At 25.4% G+C, this 26,927-nt stretch overlaps 1 protein-coding gene across 1 annotated transcript; it reads right to left on the reverse strand.

Moving 5' to 3' along the window:
• Positions 1-14,169: 14,169 nt before the first annotated feature.
• Positions 14,170-19,658, reverse strand: LOC126839549 (uncharacterized). The gene is made up of 13 exons (XM_050574913.1): positions 19,619-19,658; positions 18,960-18,998; positions 18,123-18,155; positions 17,609-17,626; positions 17,489-17,506; positions 17,189-17,212; positions 16,919-16,933; positions 16,447-16,491; positions 15,818-15,835; positions 15,446-15,469; positions 15,104-15,118; positions 14,771-14,800; positions 14,170-14,192 (listed from the first exon to the last, which is right to left on the reverse strand). The coding sequence occupies exons 1-13, from the start codon at positions 19,656-19,658 to the stop codon at positions 14,170-14,172; spliced, it is 342 nt and encodes a 113-aa protein (XP_050430870.1).
• Between the last annotated feature and the right edge of the window lie 7,269 nt (positions 19,659-26,927).

A 26,927-nucleotide genomic window follows, 5' to 3' on the forward strand; every position in this document is an offset into this window, starting at 1 on the left:
TAAATTAATTATGTTGAAGATAATATCATATAAGCAATAAATTTAAAGAACATTTAAAAAAATTGTTTTGTATGAAGAATTGTTATAATATATTGAATTATTTACAGTGACATAATACGCTATGTAAATGTTCACGATATTTACTAAAGGGAATTTAATATATCAAAGCAAAATACATTTTTATAGTTATAATAATATTTATATTATTATGTGTATTTATTATGTAACTAATTAAATATTACAAATCAATGAAGTTATTAAAAACGTTGATCGGAAATACAAACTAATTAAAATTTAATCGTTTATATTTTATTACTATTATTAATTTTTGAAAACTGAATAATTGTGTAACACTAAAAAGATAATTACAGCTCTTTACAACAACAGTGCCTTAGATATGAATACAGTAGTTAAAAAACTTAAAATAACTATAACATATAATTCTATAGTATGAAAATATTATTTTTCTATCGGAATGAAGATGAATGACGGTTCAGCATTCTGTATTTAAAAAATGTTAAATTATAACACAAAAAAAAACAAATGTATAACAAATAGTTGTTTATTCAAACCACACAAAAAAAAATTAATAAAACTATACTTAGTACTTACATAAATGTCATTTAAGCTCTCTGCCTGAAAATAAAATATCACATTATCATACTATCGATGTTTTAGTTACATTATTTAACATTTAATTTTATTAACGTACACCCGAAAATATTTTTAATTATAATAATTTTATGTCCATAGACTTCAATGATAAAGCTCAGATAATATTTAGGAAATTTAACATAAAACTGCCATTACAATAACTATCAATCATTTTCAACTATTCTCACTAGAAAACCAAAATGCTTAACTGTAATGCGACTTCGTATAATTTGTATTTGATAATGACATATTAAAAATGTTAAAAAAATCTTTCAACTTACTACATTTATCGCAAACTGAAACAAAAAATGTTTTTTTAATTTTATGATTTGGACATTAACTATAATACAATTTTTAACTTTTAGCAAAAATAATTATTTAGTTAAAAAAAGGTATTGGAAGAGAATTTTTTATGTAGCCTTGTGCAAGTAAATAATATACTTGGTTAATAACATAAATTAGAGAAATGAATTCTACTATGTTCAGTTAAGTTAGTATTGATTAAAAATATAATTTAGATAACTAAAATATTATAGATCATTGGATGTTACTTCACAAATAATAAGTTCCACATAAATATTATATTAATTTAAAGCTTACCAATTAAACTAAAAAATTAGCTCTTACTTTTCTGTCCTTCCTTGTTAGGTGCTAAAAAATGAAAAAAATATACTAGGCTAAACTTATAGTAAAGTAGTCTCATCAATTTTAGGAAATTCAAAATTAAATACTAAGATATCTTAAACCAATACAGTAAATCCATTACGAACATAAAAATATATAGTACTTATCCATTGATGTACAATATTTTTATTATATTAACAATGCTATTTAGTCATTAACGGATTTGAATGGAACAAAATATATCACATCGCATATCTCATATATGTTAAATGGAAAACCTCATTTTAACTTTTAACTGTTAATTAATATTATTTCATTTACATATATTTTATATAAAGAATTAAAGTACCATTTAAATTTAACATATTCGTTCCTTTACAATTAATTACCTTTACAATACTGGCACTCTGAAAAAAATACGCTTATTTTAAGACCAAATCTGGGATAACCTTATTGTTTATTTCGTCAAAATAATTGACCAACTAAAGAAACACAAAGTTGTTTCCTTACTTTTTAATCAAGTTTTTTGTTATTTTTGTTGATTTATTTTTTATTTATAAATTATTTTCTTACTAAATCATTATATTTTATACATTTTACGATACTTAATAATCGTTAACATTCAAATGATTTAGTTTAAATTCGTATAGGATTATAAGCTATTTTAAATCATTTATTTTCATAGTTAGAATTTGTCAACTAACGTTGGTAAAATAAACAATAATTCATAAAGGAATTGTTGTGCACAGTGAAAAATAGTTTTTCTCTACACATAGAATATGTGTAGAGAAAAACGGGCATACATTTTCCATTTAAATAACTGATGAAAAATGAACATCCATAGCTTGTTTTGAAACAGTAAAAAATTCAAAAAAATACTACAATAATCCATACGAAATGATAAAATTAAACCAAATAATATATATTTGTACAAAATATTCGAAAAAGACTATAAAAATATACATACTGGAATCCTTCTTAGGTACTTTCCAATATTTTTTGAGTGGCTGTTCTGTAAAAAGGAAAGGTTGTTACTACAAAATAAAAGATAGTTTAATAAAAAAAATTCTTAAAATACCATTTAAGTATACTTACAGAACCACTGTAAGGCCAAGTAAGGTGTATATAATATATTATAATATGATGTTTTATAGTGACCTTGTATAACATTATTAATGGAATATTATCATCATAGTATCAATGTTTTTAGCTACTCTATTTTCTATTTAATTTATTTTTAACGTACACCCTAAAATATCTTGAATCATAATTTATATGTCTCCAGAAAACATCAATGACAATATTTAAGAAATTTAACATGAATCTATTACGAAAATAGTTATCAATAATTTTCAACAATTCTCAATATAGAAAACCAAATTTTTTAACTATAACATGGATTTTTATACTTTTTATTTCAAAAAGACATATAAAATTAAAAAAGCTTTTAACTTACTACAATTGGTACAAACTGAAACAAAAAAATATTTTTTAAATTAATTTTCTTGGACATTAACTGTAATAAAGGTTTTAATTATTAGATAAATAATTATTTAGTAAAAAAATGGTATTGGAAGAGTGTTTTTTTCTGCAGACCCGTGCAAGTACATATTATATTCAGCTAATAATATAAATTAGAAAAATGATTTCTACTATGTTTAGTTAAGTTAGTATTGATTAAAAATATAATTTAGATAACTAAATCATTATAGATCGTTGTATGTATTTTTTTATAAATAAAAGGATGTGGACGATTAAATATTGCAATTAAAAAAAATAATTATTACATAAATATTGTATTAGTGCAAAGTTTATCGATTAAAATAAATAGCCCTTACGTCTCTCTTCTATCGTGTTAGGTGCTAAAATACGGAAAAAATATATATATTAGGCAAAAGTTACTGTAATGTAATATCATCAAATTAAGAGAAATTAACAACAAAAACAATAAGATGCCTTAAAATAATGCAGTAAATCTATTATGTTCAACGGAAAACCTTATTTAACTATTAATAATTAAAATAAATAACAGTATTTTTTTTTTACATATTTATGTTACAAATAAAAGTAAAATGATTAAAAAACATTATTTAAAAACATTTGCTATTACCTCCGCAAATCTTGCACTCTGGAAAAAGTGATTATTTTATAACTCAAGGGTAATGATCAACTTTGTAAGAAAAAAATTAGAAATGTAGAAAAAAATAGAATAATTTATAAGAAGATAATTATTGATGTACCTATCGGTCGCTCCACAACTGCAAGAAAACCTAAATCAAACAATTATATATTGTATAAAGTTGCAAGAAAAGGTATAATAATGAAACGTTTTTTTATTTTATCTATTGATCAAAACTATGACAAACTTAATAATAATTTCTACAAAAATTGTTGTGCAAAGTGAAAAATAGTTTTTCTTTATCCCTCAAATTTACTTTTTTCTATCAAAACTTAATTAAAATGTATTTAATTGTTTTAGCATGCATCTATTTGTACTGATATAAAATAGACATTTTAAAATCTACGTAGATCTAACAATTTATTGAAACAAAAAACTAATTAAAAGTCATATTGTAAGAATCATCAATTAATATAGGGTCGTGGATACCCTACAGACTGTTTAAATTTCGGACATTTACATTGTAGCATTTTGAGTACTCCAAATTTCATATAAAATGATTTATTTAACAAAAAATAATATATATCGTACGAAAATATCGAAATAGATTACAAAAGTATACATACTGGTATCCGATTTAGTTGTTGCGACTGTCTTTCCTGAATACAGTTAGTGATATTAGTACAAAATAAAAGACATTTAAAACATTTCCGTAAAATACCATATGAGCATAATATAGATGTTTGTAGCAAATTGCTATGCTAACGTGAAATGGACTTCTAAACCATATTCTAAGCAGATAAAGTAGTAATTTATTGTAAACTTTTCGTACTGAAACTATTTCATTTATTTTTTAGACAGGACAGAATTTATTTTTTCTCTATCTCACTTTATGATCAGCAAAAAACTCTGCTGAATTAAACATACATTGTTTTAAAACATTTTAATTTTTTAGCATGTATCTATTTTTATTTATTCATAAAAGGAATTTTAAAAAACATTTATATTACAGCATTTTGAATACTCCAAAATTCCATATAAAATGGTAAAATTTAACAAATAAATAAATATTTATATAAAAAACCGAAAAAGACTACAAAAGCATACACACCGGTATCCGAATCAGATACAATCCGATTTTCAAATGATGGAATCACTGTATATAATAAGTTTTATTAGTACAAAATAAAATACATTTTAAAAATAAATCGTAAAATACCATACAAGTAAACTTACAGGCGTTATCAGTTGATTCAGGCTTAATTCCATCATCTTCTGTAAGACAAAAAAATGTTATTTATGCATAATAATGCGAAATAAATAAAGAATACAAATACCTTATAAAACAGTTTAAATATTAATATAGTTAATAACGTATTAAACTAACAATAAACTACTAGTCGACTAAGAAAGGAAAAATCGACTTAATTTTATACCTACTCTTTGTTGTTTAAATTTATTAGCTTTGTTTTTCTTAAAAAAATCTCGTCTAGACTAGAATTCTCCATAGTTAACATACTACCAAATATTTTATATTTGTACAAAAAATCGAAAAAGGCTCTAAAAGTATACATACCGAACTCCCGATTAGGATTCCAAACATTAATGGATTCCACTCCTGCGTGCAGTAAGTGTTATTAGTACAAAATAAAAGATATTTAAAAAAAAAAACCGTAAAATACCATATAAGTATACTCACTAGTTAGATTAGGTGATTGGCCCTCGTTACTATGATATCCTGCGTACAGAAAATGGTATTTATACATTTAACATAATAAATAACAAAATAAATAAATAAAACAGGCACCTTAGATAATATAATTCAAATATAACACTTAAGGCGTTATTAATTTTAACTTGATGAATTCACATATACTAATCGAGAGTAGATAATTAAAACGCCAGCTTATCATTCACGCTTCAAATCAAAGACAAATATTGATTTAATTAATAACGTGTTAAACTAATAATAAATAATTAGTCAACTGAAAAAAGGAAAAAACAACTTAATTTTTCACTGGCACTTAGTTGTTTAAATTTATAATAGCTTTGTTTTTTGTTTTTAATTCTCCACTAGACTAGAATTCCCCATAAATCATATCATAGTTAACATATTAAAAAAAAGTAATAGAAATTTGTACGAAAATCGAAAAAAGCTAAAAAAGTATACATACTGTGGCTCGGGTCTCTTGTATTCCAAACATTGATGGGTTTCATTCCTGCGTGCGGTAAGTATTATTAGTACAAAATGAAAAATTGTTTTTAAAAAAATTCGTAAAATACCATATAATCAGTATACTTACTGGTTATACAAGAGTCCTCAGATCCTGTATGTAAACATTTTTTATTTATGCATAATAAAGTGAAATAAATAAATAAATAACAAAGGTGTCTTTTATAACTTAATTCAAATATCACAGTTAACGTGTTATCAATTTTAACTTAATGAACTAATACAAATTTATCGGATTGTTGAAGATGAAGATGCTCATTTTATTTCTTACGTCGCATATCAGAATAAACTATTAATATAGTCGATCATGTATTAAACTAACAATAAATCTAGTCAACCGAAAAAAAAGGAAGAATCAACTAAATTTACCACAACACTTAGTTGTTTAAATTTATTAGCTTTGTTTCTTAAAAAGTCCCGATTAGACTAGAATTCTCCATAAATAACTTAACAAATTGTAAGTCATGTTGACAATATGTTTGGAGTACAACGAAGTTTTCTACACAGTTTTTTTAATTTGGCTAAAATACATTTTAATATAATATACCAGTGTAATTTTTATATTTTTAATAGTTATAAGGGAAAACTAACCTAGTTTTCCGTGTCATAACAGTACATTTATTTAATAAACCGACTTTTCTAAACAAATATAAGAAACTACACTGCTATATCGTATATTATTTATACACTACATATTGTGTAACACTCACCGTCCATGGGTTTTCCAACAAAGGCTGCAACAGAAAACATTAACGTATTTTAATCACAAAAAAAGACAATATATCAATACAAATTTTGTAACCCATAAAATGCCGATTATGGAGATCAAAGGAGAGCTGCCAACTATTAAAAACCCATTAAAATTCCAATGTTATCATAGGTGCACAAGCGAATGTATTGACGTGTGTCAGTAATCTACACTTATAAAGTTTGCTACAACGGTATATTTTTATAGATTAAGAGTACCGACAAAAAGTAATTAAAAAAAAATATTTCATTGTTATCACAAAGTGATGACCACAGGGTGACGTCAAATCATTGTTCCGCAGTATATAATTATCATTACCCCCCCCCCCTCACAACCACCCATAACGCAAAAAAATTTACATTGAAAATTTGCAATAACTGTACAATAATACAGTACAGTATATGAAATAGATGATACCGATGGTATACATATAAAAGTTTTTCTGCCGAACATTTTCACGTCTCGTTGAAGTACCAAATAAACTTAGAGTAGTGGTGGAATTATAGATAATGAAATAGTATATTAACAAGCTAGTATCTAAAGTGGCTAGTAAACATATCAAGTTTCTGGCTTATATTTTAGTGTTTTCATAATGGTCTTAAACAATTCATAGGAAACATGACCTGTTAAACTACATTAAATTTATTGTTCAGTTATAATTTGATCGTTGTGAATACAACATATATCCTATTTCTAATGATCTATTATCAGATAACAGCGTAACACTTTTTTCGGTTATGTGCCAGAGCTAATTTTGAAATTAAGAATATTTTATTAAACATTTTGACTGGTCGATAACCGGTTTTGGATTAGTATATTTGTCACTTTCCCTCCAATCTTAACTTTTAAACTACTAAAAATTGTTGTCCAAAATCGGTTATTAACCAGTCAACATTTTTAGAGAAATATTCTTAATTAAAATATAAACGTTACCATTTAAGTTTCAAAAGTTGCCATAAAAAAAACTAGTTTGAGAGGAGGATAGAAACATAATAGTTTGTGGAAAATTGAGATCACATTATGTAAAAAAACGATGAAAAAAAAATCAATTATTAATAAAATCCAGTGAGATATTAAGTGGCCCATGATAAAAAAATCACCCGGTATTAGTTAGACAGAGGTATTTAAAGTATATGTAATTAAAAACCTATTTAGAACAAATTTTCACACTTTCAGTAAATCCTACTGATAAGTTATAATTTTTGACTAACCACCTTTTTTGACCGCACATCAAAAATATGAATTACATATATTAATATGGTATGTTTCTCAAATAGTGTGTTAATAAAATAAAAAAAAGAAAACAAATCTACTGCCTCTATGATGTTTGACCGAGCGTTAGTGACACACATCGGTCGATCCCCAAACATGCATGATTTACAAAAAATTAACTATAATCTGTTTCTTATGTAAGTGTCAAGATCTCTCGTACATATTAATAACAATCTAACAGGCTTGTGTGCCTACATAATATTTGTTGGTAAACAAACAAATAGACATCGGCAGTTGATCACTAAAGAAAAAAGAACATGAATAACCCTGCAATGGAAATTTAGATATTACTCTCTTGTGTTATTCTGTATATATCGGCATCAAACGAGTTTAGTGTTACTCTGGCCTTAAAATACTGTTTTGTATAAACATTTTTATTTTTAGTTGTAATTTGTAAATTAAATAAAAAATTCATTTTTTCTCATTTCCACAATAATGTTGAACAGTGTGAACAATATAAAAACATTTGAATAATGAAATCAAGGTGTCTACCACATATTATGTTAGGCAAATCATGTCACTTTTTATCACTATAGCCTACGTCTATAATATATTGTTATAATGTTGATTTCGGATATTCAAATAGAAAATGAAGGATTGGAAAAAAACCAAACACTAATAATTACCCAACGACATTTCCATGATGATTGCAGCCATAAAAAAAATAGTGATGTTTTTCATCTTGTTATAATGAACGAATGAATGCTTCTAATTCTGAAAAACACCGTTGGGTTGTACAATGGGCAACTTGATGACTTATACAGAAAACTTCATATGACCGTCGTATGCATTATTTAGCAACTTCGTAGAAAGTAGAAACGGTTTGACGCAAATGGCGGTATTGTTTTTGGAAATCGTGTTTTCTTCGAAAATAAAAAAATGACACATGACAGTCAAACACTGACAAAGTAAACAGCTCGTCGGCAATAGGTAACAAAATTCGGTTAACGTTGAGACGGATACTTGCCATTCCGGCAAAGTGATAGGGGCCCCAAAAGGTAAAAAAACACAAATAAAGCAAATATTCTCAGTATTAGAACGGATACGACTAAAGCGCCATTTATTGACGACACAGTGACACCACGACTTAAGTCCAAATATCCCCCCGTTAGAATAAGTAATAATATATTTCAGTAACGCTAATTTTGACATGGTTGGCCAGGTGAAGGCGTGGACGAAAATAAGGGAAGAGAACCAACCCCATCACGAGTATGGTAACCCCTGACCACGCAACCACAGGTCATCGTCTACCACAAAAGGCATGCGAGATATCTTTATGTTTTTCCAAACACAATCATATGATAAGTTTTGTTATTCACTATTCTCAGTATCTTAATATCACTCGATGATATGTATTCTCTGTATGATAATATATAAGTATATTATATTGGAACACTAACAATAATTATAATGGTACGTTTACAATTCAATAAGTTTTGAGGCATCCTAAAAATAGAGATTGATTTGTTGATAATGCATACTTATAATTATTGTAAATGATTAGAATAAAAAAGGTTTCACTCATGAATAATTATTTTTTTTTTATACATCTGTCAATTTTGTTCTTTTTTGCATTTACTTAAATTATATAGCTCTATAATTATCAGTAAAAGGATTCGTTTACCATTTGACAGTTCCTTTTTTAAATAGATCACAATAATGAGGCAATTGTTACTATTATTAAGATTCAACTTTAAACATCTCTGTTGCTCTAATAGGTGAAAATTGAATATTTTGTTCTGATTCAGAATTCTTTTAAAATTATTATTATTGTCTCTTTTTTATGCATTTATTTTATACACATTGATAAAGTACACTGTTAGAATTATACTCATGTTATGTTGGTTGTTCAAATTATGATATAAACATTCAATTGATATGAAAAAAAAACGTTAAGAGACTTATGGATATATATTTTATAATATATAGTAAAGAGATGAATATTTAAACCTTTTAAAGTTACTTATATGTATATATAAGTATATATGATCACTATCAAGTCCTCGTGTGTTTGGGGGTTTTTTAAATTATTTTATTACTTAATTTGTGGTTTTAATATTTTAACTTTAGAAAATCTAGATGTTGTAGGCAATCTATATGGAAATCAATAATTCACGCTAAAAAAAAATCTAATAATTGTCATTAAAGTTGAAACTATAGTTGGTTTTATAATATTCTTTGAAATTGATATACATATATATTTTCTATCATTATTTTTAACTATTTAGTTGAAAAATATTTATTTACCTATCTAAAAATAACATTAATACATGGAATAATTAATAAATGTTTATTGCTGTTAAAATAGTAATAGACAATGATTTATATGATAAACACATGACCTGTTGCGTCGTTTTAGTACAATATTTGTGTAGTCAATTTTAAGATTGAAGAATCCGGATGTTGCAGACTACGGAAATTGGGATTTTAATCCCATTTATAATATACACCACTTTAGTAGTGGTTTTATTTTTGCCGTAGATATATTACCATACTGGCTTTTCCACACAAAATATAATACACAATATTTTGGCATTTTTATCAAGTTATTACCTTTTAAGGACTTAAAAAAGTAAATAGTTGTTTATTGCTCCGAATATTATTGGTCGTGTACTATATTTTATTTGATTCTTTTCATAATAGAAAACTATTGATTATTTGAATAAACAACTCAATCTAATTCCGGACTAAAAATACAATAATTTTAGCTTCGATACAATGCGAGAAGGTATTGATTTTACTCTGATGTGGGCTTTTTTTTTCGCTGTATACACTGTAACTTTTTTAATATTGGACCAATTCCTTCGAATAGGAACTCTATAAATCACAAATTTCATCTAGTTGGTACTTGGGGGGGGGGGGGGGTAATAGTTTAAAAAGTTTACTTCTTCACAGTCGAAATTTAAAAAAAAAAAAAAAAAACCGTACGAGTTTTTAAGTTAAAACTTTTACTGGCTATAATTTCGAGAAAAAAAGTTGGATTAAGTTAAATTTTTAAGGAATATTTATTTGGTATTTCCGCTCACGTCAGTTGTGTCAAATTTAAATTAAACCCAACTACAAACATGGTGTACCAGATGTGAGAAACCAACAGACGCTAAAAACTGTCGGTTGGTAACGTGGATCCGTGTTAGATTAGGAGTTAGGACCCAATGGTCGGTATCATATTATTGTGTTTATTACATGATATCACAGACGACTAAACCGTGTATGTGATTAGAGTAGATACACAATTTATTAGGAAAAAAACCGATCCGTCTCCTTATTATTCTGATACAGCAAAACCACCGTCGTTATTTTATCGCCCGCTGCAGACCGTACCGAAGGTCAACTATAAGTACATTATGTCCAACTACCTGCAAATTATAAAGAGGACTGTTGTTTATTGGATCCAGATTAAGTGTTGGTTTTTATGCAGTCTACCGCCCCAAAATGTATTTTATATTACACAATTTTTTTTAAAGGAACACTAATGTTTTGCATATTGTCGTACTGTTATTCATAGAGATTCACGCTTTAAATTATCCAATAGTAGATAATCTGCTTCGTGCTAATTTTTATTTTTTAGTTTATCAACTTGTAGCTCTAATTTTGTATAAAATATTTCATTATTTTATTACTATGTTCAAAATAAGATATATTTTAATAATAATTAAAAGTCATAAATGATAATACTTTATTTTATGACTAGATCAAATCTCGTCAACATTTAACATTGTGATACTGCTCTTATACTATTATTAATAAAACACAATTTTTTAAATCTCTATAAAAGGTTATTGTTAAATAATAGGCAACAGCCGACAGCTAGTGGCTATAAACATTAGTAATATTTAACTAATAAGTGATATATGTAAGTCAAATTTATTGTTTTTACCATCAAAATACCAGTATAAGATTTAATTTTAATTTAAATGTTAGAAACTCGATTTTTCTTTAGAAAACCACAAGAAATTAATATACAGGGTGGGACAGGAAAACGGGCGATTTTCCAATGTATTTAAATGGGAAACCCCGTTTCACTAGGTACCTCACCCTTTACAACTTAAGGATCTATGAAAAGGTATTTTTAATTGCATTTTGTTTTGTACATTGTCAATCTAGTAAACAAGAAGTATAATAGAGCTTTGAAATAATATAATCTATATAATATAAATAGTTAGTGTGAGATTGCTCTAATGAAGTATATAATACATAAATATTAATTTTATTGAGAATAAGCGATAATAATTTGGAGTTCAAACGATTGAAACATGAATCGTCGACCATTCCAACTACATAAATCTCCATACTTCATAAATTAATGCATTAATCCAATAACATCCATAATAAAAAAAAAAAATATTAAATATAAATTAAATTAATTTGTTAAAGATAATATCATATTAGCAATACATTTAAAGAACGTTTAAAAAAATTGTTTTGAATGAAGAATTGTTATAATATATTGAATGATTTACAGTGGCATAATACGCTATGTAAATGTTCACGATATTTACTAAAGGGAATTTAATAAATCAAAGCAAAATACATTTTTATAGTTATAATAATATTATATTATTTTGTGTATTTGTTATGTAACTAATTAAATATTACAAATCAATGAAGTTATTAAAAACGATGATAGGAAATACAAACTAATTATAATTTAATCGTTTATATTTTATAACAATTATTAATATTTGGAAACTGAATAATTGTGTAACACTAAAAAGATAATGAAAACTCTTTACAACAAATCAATGCGTTAGATATGAATACAATAGTTAAAATAATTATAACATATATTACTATAGAATGAAATTATTATTTTTCTATCGGAATGAAGATGAATGACGGTTCAGCATTCTGTATTTAAAAAATGTTAAATTATAACACAAAAAAACAAAATGTATAATAAATAATTCATAATTTAAACCACACAAAAAAAATGAGTAAAACTATACTTAGTACTTACATATTATGTCATTTAAGCGGTTTATCTGAAAATAAAATATCACGAAATTATACTACCAATGGTTTTAGCTATTTGATTTACCATTTTATTTAGTAACATACACCCAAAAATAGTTTTAATTATAATAATATTTATGTCCCTAGACTTCAATGATAAAGCTCAGATAATATTTAGGGAATTTAAAATAAAACTGCCATGACAATAACTATCAATAATTTTCAACTATTCTCACTAGAAAACACAAATATTTAACTATAATAATACTTTGAATAACTTTTATTTATTAAACGTTTAATAAAAAAATGTTAAAAAACCCTTCAATATTACCACAACTTGACAATTACATGACTTGTACAATTTGCATTTAATAAGAGAATTATAAAAAATGTTAAAAAAAGCTTTCAACTTACTACAACCACCGCAATCTGAAACAAAAAAATTTTTTTTGAATTAATATTTTTGGATATTTTTAATAATAATGATTTTAATTTTTAGCGAAAATATTTATTTAGTTAAAAAAAGGTATTGGAAGAGTATTTTTTTAGTGGCCCTGTGCAAGTAAATATTATACTTAGCTTATAATTTAAATTATAAAAATGAATTCTACTATGTTAACTTAAGTTAGTATCGATAAAAAATATCATTTGTACAACTAAATCATTATAGATCGTTGGATGTTAATTCATAAATAAATAAATTCAACATAAATATTATCTTTATGCAAAGTTTATAAATTACACTAATTATCTCTTACATTTTTGGTTGCTCTTGTTAACTGCTAAAATATGGAAAAAATATATATATTAGGCTAAACTTATAGTAAGATATTACCATCAATATAATACAAATTCTCAATTAAAAACTAAGATGTCGTTAACCAATTCAGTAAATCTTTTAGAAACTTCAATACTTGCACATGGTTATACAATATTTATATTATAAATTGTTATTTTATTATTAACGAATCAGAATTAAAAAAATATCAACCCGCATATGTTAGCCGATTATTTAATTGGAAACCCTCGTTTAACTTTAAATAGGTAGTTAATTAATACAATTTTATTTACATATTTATATTATAAATAAAAGTAACATAACAATTAAAAATACTTGTTATTACCTTGGCAATCACTATGTTTGCACACTGGAAAAAAAGTGTTCATTTTATAATTTAAGTCAACTTATCAAAACCAATAAAAAAAAAAAAAATAATTGAAACAACTTAATTTAAACTTCAATTTACAGAAAAATGAATCGCTCGAGAATTGAATCAGGCAAGATCAAATCTAGGATAAACTTATTGTCTATTTCGTCAAAATTGGTTTACATATTTTATCAGAAAATCGACAAACAAAAGACACTCAAAGTGGTTTCCTTACTTATTAATCGATTTTTTTGTTAGTTTTGATATTTTTTTTATTTTAAAAATAATTGCTATAAATATATTAGTATGAATATATTCTTCAGTAGTTGGATGCCAAAAGAAACTCAAAGTGGTTTCCTTACACAATAGTTTTTGTAAGAAGAAACTAATAATTTGTATTTTTTAAGAATATAATAATTTATGTACCTTTCCGTCTGTCATCTGCAAAAAAAAAAAATGAATAATCAAACAATTAAATATTTTACATGGTTACAGTTGAACGGTATAATAATATAACTTTATATATTCTATCTATTAGTTAAAATGTTGGTGGTTTGACCACAATTTAATTGAATAATTAGTATACGCTTTTATTGTGAGACTTAAATAATGTTATAATCTTTCAACCAATACGATCAATAATAATTAAATATTTTATATAGTTACAGTTGAAAAGTATAATAACAACTTTTTTTATTCTTTCAATTGTTATCATTCAGATGATTTAGTTTAAATTTTCATTCGCATTATTTGGTATTTTAAATATTTTTTTTTTATAGTTACAATTCGTCAACTAATGTTGGTTAGACATTTATTTAAAAAAGCAATTTTAAGATCTATAATAGTGTAACGAATAAACAAAAACCGAGTTCCATGAGATACCGTTAAGATTGTTTAAAATTTGAACATTTACATCGCAGCGTTTTGAATACTCCGAAATTAATATAAAATGTTAAAATTTAACAAAATAATATATATTCGTACAAAAAAATCGAAAAGGATTACAAAAGTATACGTACCTTTCAGAAACTCATTGCTGACTAGCTTACCTGCACGCAGTATGTGATATATTAGTAAGAGAAAAAAACATATTAAAAAAAAATTAACGTAAAAAGTAAAATACAATACATCGATGATTTTAGCTACCTTATTTAACCAATTAGTTTTAATAACATCAATAATAAAGCTCAGACAATATTTAAGAAATTTAACATAAATCTGTCATTACAATAATTATCAATCATTTTCAACAATTTACACTAGAAAACCAATTTGTTTAACTATAAATGACTTCGTATAATTTTTATTTAATAAAGACATATTAAAAATGATAAAAAAAGATTTTAACTTACGACATGTACTGCAAACTGAAACAAAATTTTTTTTAAATTTAATGTTTTGGACATTAACTGTAATACATTTTTTAACTTTTAGCAAAAATAATTTTTTAGTTAAAGAAAGGCATTGGAAATTTTTTATATAGCCTTGTGCAAGTAAATATTATACTCGATTAATAACATAAATTAGAAAAATGAATTCTACTATGTTCAGTTAAGTTAGTATTGATTAAAAATATAATTTAGATAACTAAATCATTATAGTTTATTGGATGTTACTTCACAAATAATAAGTTCCACATAAATATCATATTAGTTTGAAGTTTATTTAATTAAACTAAAAAAAACAGCTCTTACATTTCTGGTCTCTCTTGTTAGGTGCTAAAAAATGAAAAAAAAATATACTAGGCTTAACTTATAGTAATGTTATATCGTCAGTTTTAAGAAAATTAAAAATTAAATACTAAGATATCTTAAACCAATACAGTAAATCCACACTTATCCATGGATGTACAATATTTTTATTATAATAACAATGCTATTTAGTCATTAACGGATTTGAGTGGAACAAATATCACATCGCTTATCTCCGATTAGTCTATATGTTAAATGGAAAACCTCATTTTAACTTTAAACTGTTAATTAATATTATTTCATTTACATAATATATTTTATATAAAAAAGTTAATGTGACATTTAAATTAAACATATTTGTTCTTTTACAATTACCTTCACAAAACTGGCACTCTGAAAAAAAAATGTTTATTTTAAGACCAAATCTGGGATAACCTTATTGTTTATTTCGTCAAAATCTGTTCACACATTTTATCAAAAACATTGACTAACTCAAGAAACACAAAGTTGTTTTCTTACTTCTTAATCGAATTTTTTGTTATTTTCGTTGATTTATTTTTTATTTTCAAATTATTTGCTAACTAAATCATTATATTTTATACATTTTGCGATACCTAAGAAATCATCCAGATAATTTCGTTTAAATGTGTATAGGATTATTTGTTGTTTTATATCGTTAATTTTTATAGTTACAATTTGTCAACTAACATTGGTTATACATTTCAGAATATCTAATAAGCATTAATAATAAACGATTAATAATGCAAAATAAACAATAATTCATAAAAGAATTGTTGTGCTCATTGAAAAATAGTTAGTCTGAATTCTCTATAATTATTCTGCTAGCATACACTTTTACATTTAAATAACTGGTAAAATATAATAATCCATAGCTTGTAATGAAACAGTTAAATATTTCAAAAATCCATACGAAATGATAAAATTCAACCAAATAATATATATTTGTACACAATATTCGAAAAAGACTAAAAAAGTATACATACCAGGATCATTCTTAGATACTTTCCAATATATTTTGATTGGGTCCTCTGTATAAAGCAAATGTTATTAGTACAAAATAAAAGATAATTTAAAAAAAATCAGTTAGATTAAGTTAGGTAAGGCCAAGTAAGGTCTCTGTAATATATTATACTATGATATTTTACGGTGACCTTGTATAATATTATTACTGGAATATTATCATCATAGTATAAATGTTTTTAGCTATTCATTTTTCTATTTAATTGTATTATTAACGCACACCCAAAAATATTTTGAATCATAAATTATATGTCTCCAGAAAACTTCAATGACATTATTTAAGAAATTTAACATAAATCTGTTATTACAATTATTATCAATAATTTTCAACAATTCTTAATATAGAAAACCAATTTTTTAAACTATAATATGGATTTTAATACTTTTTATTTCAAAAAGAAATAGTAAAAAATGTTTAAAAAGATTTTAACTTACGACAATTGCCGCAAACTGAAACAAAAAAATATTTTTTAAATTAATTTTCTTAGACTGTAATAAAGGTTTTAATTATTACTTAAATAATTATTTAGTAGAAAAATGGTATTGGAAGAGTATTTTTTTTTCGTAGACCTGTGCAAGTAATATTAAATTCAGCTAATAATATCGTGGTATGTATTTTTTATAAATAAAAAGATCTGAACGATTAAATTGCCATTAAATATTGTATTAGTGCAAAGTTTATCGATTAAATTAATTAGCTCTTACATCTTTGGTCTCTCTTGTTAAAAACTAAAATATGGAAAATATGTATATATTAGACAAGACTTACAGTAATATAATATCATCAAATTAACAATAAAAACAATAAGACGCCTTAAACCAATGCAGTAAATCGATTAGGGACATATTATATACTTATACATAGTTATACAATAATTATATTATTCTACATACCCAAGGAAAAACCTCGTTTGACTTTTAAAAGATAAAATAACTAATAGTACTTATTTACATATTTATGTAACAAATAAAAGTAAAATTATTATTAAAAAAATTTGCTATTACATCCGCAAGTCGTGCACTCTGAAAAAAAATGTATATTTTATAGCTCAAGTGTAATGTTAAGCTATTTAAGAAAAAAATCTAATAATTTATATTTTTGTAAGAATATAATCATTGATGTACCTAACGGTCGCTCCACAACTGCAAGAAAAAAAAAGTATTTTAATCAATCAATTATATATTGTACAAAGTTACAAGAAAAGGCATAATAATGAAACATTTTTTATTTTATCTATTTATTAAAACTATGACAAACTAAATAAAAATTTCTACTGAAATTATTGTGCAAAGTGAAAAATAGTTTTTCTTTGTCCCTCAAATTTACTTTTTTGTATCGAAACTTAATTAAACTTATTTAATTGTTTTAGCATTTATCTATTTGTATTTATATATAAAAGAAATTTTTAAATCTACATATATCTAAAATTTATTGAAACAATACCCTAATTATAAGTCATATTGTAAGAATCATAAATTAATATAGGGTCGTGGATACTCTACAGACTGTTTAAATTTCGGACAATTACATTGTAGCATTTTGAATACTCCAAATTTCATATAAAATGATAAATATTTTAACAAAAAACAATATATATTCGTATGAAAATATCGAAATAGACTACAAAAGTGTACATACCGGTCTCAGATTCAGTTGTTGCGATTGTCTTTCCTGAATACAGTTAGTGATATTAGTACAAAGTAAAAGACATTTAAAAAATTTTCGTAAAATACCATATAAGCATAATATAGATGTTTGTAGCTACTCTATTTAAGAGTACTTTCTATGTTTTTAATGAGTATTATTATTAAATAGTTAAAAAATCATTAAATCATCATAAATAATAATAAATTTAAATCATTATAAATAAAAATAACTAAGCTAACATCAAAGGGGCTTTTAAACAATATTCTAAGCAGATAAAGTAGTAATTTATTGTAAACTTTTCGTACTGAAACTATTTGATTCTTTAATTTTTTAGACAGGACAGAATTTATTTTTTCTCTATCTCACTTTTGCTTGCATACACTTTTAAGTTTGAATAACTGGTGAAATATAATATTTTATAGCCTATTATGAAACAGTAAAAATGATCAGAAAAAACTCTGCTGAATTAATTATACATTGTTTTTAAATATTTTAATTCTTTTAGCATGTATCTATTTTTATTTATTTATAAAAGAAATTTTAAAAAAACATTTACATTGCAGCATTTTGAATACTGCAAAATTCTCCAAAATAGCTTTGTTTTTCTTAAAAAAATCTCGACTACACTAGAATTCTCCATAGTTAACATTCTACGAAATAATAGATATTTGTACAAAAAAATCGAAAAAGGCTCTAAAATTTCATACCGGTCTCTCGATTAGGAATCCAAGCTTTAATGGATTCCACTCCTGCGTGCAGCAAGTGTTATTAGTACAAAATAAAAGACATTAAAAAAAAAACCGTAAAATACCATATAAGTACACTTACTAGTTAAACTAGACGATTGGCCTTCATTACTATCATGTCCTGCATACAGAAAATGGTATTTATACTTTTAACATAATAAATAACAAAATAAATAAATAAAACAGGCACCTTAGATAACATAATTCAAATATAACAATTAAGGCGTTATTAATTTTAACTTGATGTATTTACACAAATTAATCGAGGATAGATAATTAAAACGCCAGCTTATCATTCACGACTCAAATCAAAATAAAATATTGATTTAATTAATAACGTGTTAAACTAACAATAAAAAAACTAGTCAACCAAAAAAAAAGGAAGAATCAACTTAATTTACCACAACACTTAGTTGTTTAAATTTATTAGCATTGTTTTTTAATAAGTCCCGACCAGACTAGAATTCGCCATAAATAACTTAACAAATTGTAAGACATGTTGACTATATGTTTGGAGTACAATGAAGTTTTCTACACAATTTTTTAATTTGGCTAAAATACATTTTAATATAGTATACCAGTGTAATTTGTATATTTTTAATAGTTTTAGGGGAAAACTAAACTAGTTTCCCATGTCATAACAATACATTTATATAATAAACCGACTTTTATAAATAAATATAAGAAACTACACTGCTATATCATATATCATGTATAAATTACATATTGTTTAACACTCACCCTCCATGGGTTTTCCAACAATGACTGTAATAGAAATCATTAACGCATTTTAATCATACAAAGCATTAATATAGTTACAAGACAATATATCAATACAAATTTTGTAACCAATAAAATGCCGATTATGGAGATCAATAGGAAGCCGCCAACTAATAAAAACCCATTAAAATTCCAATGTTATCATAGGTGCACAAGCGAATGTATTGACGTGTGTCAGTAATCTACACTTATAAAGTTTGCTACAACGGTATATTTTTATAGATTAAGAGTACCGACAAAAAGTAATTAAAAAATAAATATTTCATTGTTATCACAAAGTGATGACCACACGGTGACATTAAATCATTATTCCACAGTTTATAATTATCATACACCAACCATAACGCAAACAAATTTACATTGAAAATTTGCAATAACTGTATAATATAGTACAGTATATTAAATAGATGATACCGATGGTATACATATAAAAGTTTTTCTGCCGAACATTTTCACGTCTCGTTGAAGTACCAAATAAACTTAGAGTAGTGGTGGAATTATAGATAATGAAATAGTAAATTAACAAGCTAGTATCTAAGATGGCTAGTAAACATATCAAGTTTCTGGCTTATATCTTAGTGTTTTCATAATATCTGGCCTTAAAAAAATTATAGGAAATATGACCTGTTAAATTACATTAAATTTATTGTTCAGTTATAATTTGATCGTTGTGAACACAACATATATCTTATTTCTAATCTCTTATCAGATAACATCGTAACGCTTTTTATGTAATGCTTTTTTCGATTATATGCCAGATCTAATTCCCAACCCCATTACCACCCCCATCTCCATTCCCAACCCCACTACCAAACCCATCCCACCCCAACCCCATTACCACCCCTACCCTAGCACCATTCCACCCTCCTCCACTCCCATTTCTCATTTCTAATCTCTTATCAGGTACGCTTTTGTAACTAACAATTTTTTCGGTTATGTAAAAAAATGTCAATAAATATATAGACAGGGTGATTCTTTTATCATGGGTAACTCAATATTCACTACGTTTAATTAATAGCTTAATTTATTTTTTCATAAAACGTCTCAATTTTTCATAAATTATTTTCTTCCTTCCCTCAAACTAGTTTTTTTGATAGCAACTTTTAAAACTTAAATGGTAACATACATATTTTAAAAAAAATTTTAAATTTTGAATATTGACATTTTTTTATTAAAAATATTGACTGGTCGATTACCGGTTTTGGATAATTATATTTTCACATCCCCTCCAATCTTAACTTTATTAACCAGTCAAAATTTTTATAAAATATTCGTAATTAAAAAAGTTAAAAAATATATATGTTTCAAAATTTGCTATCGAAAAAACTAGTTTGAGAGGAGGATAGATACATAGTAATTTGTGGAAAATTGAGATCACATTATGTAAAAAAACGATGGAAAAAAAATCAATTATTAATAAAATCCAATGAGATATTAAGTGGCCCATGATAAAAAAATCACCCTGTATTAGTTAGACAGAGGTATTTAAAGTATATGTAATTAAAAACCTATTTAGAACAAATTTTCACACTTTCAGTAAATCCTACTGATAAGTTATAATTTTTGACTAACCACATTTTGACCGCACATCAAAAATATGTATAACATATATTAATATGGTATGTTTCTCAAATAGTGTGTTAATATAATAAATAAAAGAAAACAAATCTACTGCCTCTATGATGTTTGACCGAGCGTTAGTGACACACATCGGTCGATCCCCAAACATGCATGATTTACAAAAAATTAACTATAATCTGTTTCTTATGTAAGTGTCAAGATCTCTCGTACATATTGATAACAATCTAACAGGCTTGTGTGCCTATATAATATTTGTTGGTAAACAAACAAACAGACATCGGCAGTTGATCACTAAAGAAAAAAAGAACATGAATAACCCTGAAATGGAAATTTAGATATTACTCTCTTGTGTTATTCTGTATATATCGGCATTAAACGAATTTAGTGTTAGGTTTCACATGTTATGTAAGGTAATCATGTCAATTTTTATCACCTTAGCCGCAACAGTAATATATTATTATAATGTTGATTTTAAATATTTAAATAGAGAATGAAGGATTAAAAAAAAAACCAAACACTAATAATTACCCAACGACATTTCCATGATGATGGCAGCCATAAAAAAAATAGTGATGTTTTGCATCTTGTAATAATGAACGAATGAATGCTTCTAATTCTGAATAACACCGTTGGGTTGTACAATGGGCAACTTGATGACTTATACAGAAAACTTCATATGACCGTCGTATGCATTATTTAGCAACTTCGTAGAAAGTAGAAACGGTTTTACTGAAGTATGACGCAAATGGCGGTAATGTTTTTGAAATTACGTTTTCTTTGCAAATAAAAAAATGACACATCACAGTAAACACTGACAAAGTAAACAGCTCGTCGGCAATAGGTAACACATTTCGGTTAACGTTGAGACTGATACTTGCCATTCCGGCAAAGTGATAGGGGCCCCAAATCATAACAAAGCAAACATTCTTAGTATTAGAACGGATAAGACTAGAGCGCCATGTATCGATGACACAGTGACACCACGTCTTAAGTCTAAATATCCCCCCATTAGAATAAGTAACAATATATTTCAGTAACGCTAATTTTGACATGGTTGGCCAGGTGAAGGCGTGGACGAAAATAAGGAAAGAGAACCAACCTCATCACGAGTATGGTAACCCCTGACCACGCAACCACAGGTCTTCGTCTACCACAAAAGGCATGCGAGATATCTTTATGTTTTTTCCAAACACAATCATATGATAAGTTTTGTTGTTCACTATTCTCAGTATCTTAATATCACTCGATGATATGTATTCTCTATATGATAATATATAAGTATATTATATTGGAACACTAACAATAAATAATTATTATAATGGTACGTTTACAATTCAATAAGTGTAAGGTAGCCTAAAAACAGAGATTGATTTTTTGTATTGCATACTTATAATTATTATAAATAATCAGAATTAAAAAGGTTTCACTAATGAATAATGATTATTTTTTTATACATCTGTCAATTTTGTTCACCTGTTCAGTTGCATAAAAATCTTTAATCTAATAAAACATGAGTGTTTAAAGGACCCTAGCATTTAATAGACTCGTTTTAAACTTATAATAACGGTATTTCTTTTTGATTTCTTAAAAGTCTTATCAATGTTGGTGTATTTTATACTAAGTAAGATTTTTGCTTTTCAATTGATATGAAAAAAAACGTTAAGAGACTTATATAATATATAATATAGTTCTATATTATATAATATATAGTAAATAAATACATATTTAAACCTTTTAAAGTTACTTATATATATATATATTATATATATATATATATATATATATAAGTGTATATGATCACTTTCAAGTACCCATCTGTTTGGGGTCATTAAAGTTGAAACTATAGTTTTTTTTATAACATTCTTTGAAATTGACACTTATATATACCTATTTTATATTTTTTCAATAATGTATCTGATTTCACTTTTAAGATACATTTATTTATGGAAATAAAATTTTAAATTATTTAGTTGAAAAATATTTATTTGCCTATCTAAAAATAATATCAATACATGGATTTATTAAAAAATGTTTATTGCAGTTAAAAAAATAATTGACAATGATGTTCAGATAAAAAAACAATACATTTTTAGTTTTATACACCTGGGGCTACTTATAGTATGCTTAAATTATTATATACATTATTACATAAAATACGTATGTGTTCATTCTACCCTAATAAGAAATAAGTATATTATATTATCTAATTTAATTTTGTGACATGACACACATTTTGTCACATTGCCCATCTTATACTAGTGTAATCATTCCAGTTTGTACTCCCTGGCCTTATAATATTTATTTAACCAACGCATAAATGCATTTTTACACAGTCATAAACAAAAGTTTCTTTATCATATTTTTTAATTACTTAAAATTGTTTCCTTTAGACATATTTTTTTAGCGTTCAACATTCTGTGTTGTTAGACCGTTTTTATAAGTAGTAATAAAAAAGCATTTATTTTTACTTACTGTTTAATGTTTATTTCATTATATACATATGTTTTTTTTAACTGCTGTTGATGCAGCTTTAACTAAATAAGACACAAAATAATATTGACTATTTTTTTTATATGGTGTGATTTTAGACATTGGGCATTATTAAAACATAAAAGTTAAATATTAATTTCAAATCATTTTTATTGAAACTAATTTTTCATTTTATAATTGATAAATATTATAACATCTCAAGCACTGAATAAAAATAGCCAAAATCAGAACAATGCATATTCAAATGTATATTGAAGTTCAAAATCAACATTTATTTAATTTACTATTTTATTATTTATAGAAGTATTCGCTCCACCCTAAAAAAGTTAAAACTATAGATTTTGCTATTTTTTTTTTAATTAATACTACTCTATTGAATAATGAAAAATAAAATTATTAATACATCATCCTTAAGTAGGATAAAATGTTGGTTAGTCATCTAAAAAAAATATCAATATATGGATTTATACCTTTTACACATGGTTTACTTAAAAAAATGTGAATTTATATAAATGTATCTATTATATATAAAATATGTATGTGGATAAGTATAAAATAATATAGGTATTTGATGTAACATACTAGGTTTGATAAAGTTTTGTTATAGGTATCTACACTACACCAGACAATCGATATTGTAGCAAACTGACCTCTAGACATTACGTTCCCTTTTAAAACATTACTTACTAAACCCTTAAGTAAGCTACACTGGATACTTGATTTTTATCCGTCTGATTTTATACATTCCTTTTAATCTAATTAATCTATGGTGCAAAAGGAACACCAGCTACTCTAATTTGTACAGGTGCATAGATCGTTTCTAATCTGACAGATAGCTAGACACACTACAGTTAATCAGTGAGCTTGGAAAATATTTTCTTAAACCTAGGTATGAATTCTGATTGCTAGATATGGGTAATTATAGCGACATAACTTTAAGACCGTGACGTAAGCAACACCAGATACTCGATGTTCAACGTATCATTCAAATTAAAAAAAAAAAAAAATTGTATATTAAGCAAGTAGCACACTCGCTTTATTTGTAGGACGTTTCTTATCTGGCAGATTGCTAGACTTACACTACAGTTAATCAGTACTTAGCTTGCAAAACGCTTTTTCGAAACTACATATGAATTCTGATTACTAGATAACTGTACCATGAATTATAACGGCATTACTTTAAAACGTAGTGCCCTGGCTCGACACCGTGGCAGCGTAGCCGGGCACCCCCCCTCGAGACCTGTGACCTCACCGAAGCTCTAGTATATACTTTATTTCTTTAATAACTCAGCAATTACACGGCTACTGTAATTCACACTTTAAAATCAATATCTATTCGAATTGTTACTAACGACGTACAGTTTTTTTGCTAAAACGTGCGGGTTTAAGATCAAAAACAACTTGTTTTTCATGATTTTAAATGCTTTTATATTGATCGAACAGTTGTGGTAACAGGTAAACATAAATTTTTTTTAATTTAAAGAAAAATAACTTAGGGTATACAGTATATAGTGTTCCAAGGACGATATTACGGACAATCATAAAATTGTGCTCACTAATTAAAAAAAAAATAAAGCCAACTTTCACCTACTTAAATTTTTGGAAAATGTCCGGATCGAGTGGAAATTTATAAGGAATATATATTTGTTATATTTGTTGTATCCCTAAAGTCTACAATATACCCATTTCCCACCCCACGCCTATTTAGATTATAAACAATGCTTCGATGCGAATTTCTGGATACTATTCTGATTTAGACTGCACTTGGTTTGGACTGTACTGGTTTAGCCTGTGCTGGTTTTTACTGTACTTGGCTATTTAGGGTATAATAATAGTACTATACATAAAGCGATTGTTGTAAGCAATCAGTGTGTTTGAAATGTTTAATACGTCACTGTTTTTATATAGTCAACATGTTGACTAGTTCCTAGTAGTAGTGATAATAAAACAGTAAATAGAAAAAAAAATTTATCACAAATACTTTGGCCTATATTTTAATATGTATGTTCACTCGCTTCGACTACGAAATGATTTTAATGTCATTTAATGATTTTAATGATATAAAATTGTTTTTATTCGAAATACATATGTATCCAACTCCTACCGCACATAACACACCCAGTGTACTTTGCTATTGTTGTTTTGTGTATATGGTTTTCAATTTTCTATTTTCTGCAAAAATATTATTCTGGTAGAATAAATATAAAAACACAATTACATGTAAATGAGCTGCGCTCTATTTGATGTATGAAATCCAAAAACTGATGCTAATGTCCTACATTATACTCGTTTCATTTAGAAAGTTTCACAATACATTATTCCAATAACATCCATATCAAAAAAAAAATATATAAAAAGTTAATTTTTGTATAGATTACATCATATTATCAATAAATATAAAGAAAATTTGACATAATTAACATTTGAATTTTTATATTATATAGTATTATGTACAGTGACACTATCTAAATGTTCGCGATATTTACTAAAAGGAATTCAATAAATCAAAGCACTATACATTTTTAAAGTTATTAATTGTGAATTCGTTATGTAATTAACTAAACATTACAATCAAATAAATTTGTTAACACGTTGAACGGAAATACAAATTATTTCAAATTAAATCGTTTATATTTCAATACTATTATTAATGTATGAACACTAAATAATTGTATAACACTAAAAATATAATTAAAATTCTTAAGAACAAATCAATGCGTTAGATATGAATACAATAGTTAACATTACTATACTTAACATATATTTCTATAGAATGAAAATAATACAGTGATACTATATAAATTGTCATAATATTTATTATACAGAATTAAAATAATTGAAGCAAAATGAAATTGTGATTCAAATTAATCGAATATACTGTAATAAACATAAGAAAAACGTTTGGATATAAATTTAAACAATTAATCCATAATATATTTTAATAACATAAATTAAATGTATAACACTAAAAAGACACTTAAATCTCTTATCAAAAAAAATCATATTAGATATAAATAAAATAGCTATAATTTTTGTAACTTATATTTCTATAGAATTAAATTTTTTTTTTTTAATCTGAGTAAAGATCAATGACGGTTCAGCATGCTGTATAAAAAAAAATAATAAAATATAACACAAAAAACTAAATGTATAATACACAATTTCTTATTCAATTAAAAAAAATGAATTAAATACATAC

The sequence above is a fragment of the Adelges cooleyi genome, unplaced genomic scaffold, assembly GCF_023614345.1.
Source record: "Adelges cooleyi isolate 19-005CV unplaced genomic scaffold, UGA_ACOO_1.1 ACOO_flye_CR_arks_rails_tigmint_CR_PRNA_306, whole genome shotgun sequence".
NCBI lineage: Eukaryota > Metazoa > Arthropoda > Insecta > Hemiptera > Adelgidae > Adelges > Adelges cooleyi.

Excerpts from the sequence above, each read along its gene's own strand:
- LOC126839549 (XM_050574913.1), bottom strand. The coding sequence starts at position 19,658 with ATGATTTCTATTACAGTCATTGTTGGAAAACCCATGGAGG. Across the intron at positions 18,156-18,959 it reads CCAATCGTCTAGTTTAACTA|GAAAGACAATCGCAACAACT; the intron begins GTAAGTGTACTT and ends AACTGTATTCAG. Across the intron at positions 14,193-14,770 it reads CAGCAATGAGTTTCTGAAAG|ATGACAGACGGAAAGGTACA; the intron begins GTACGTATACTT and ends TTTTTTTTGCAG.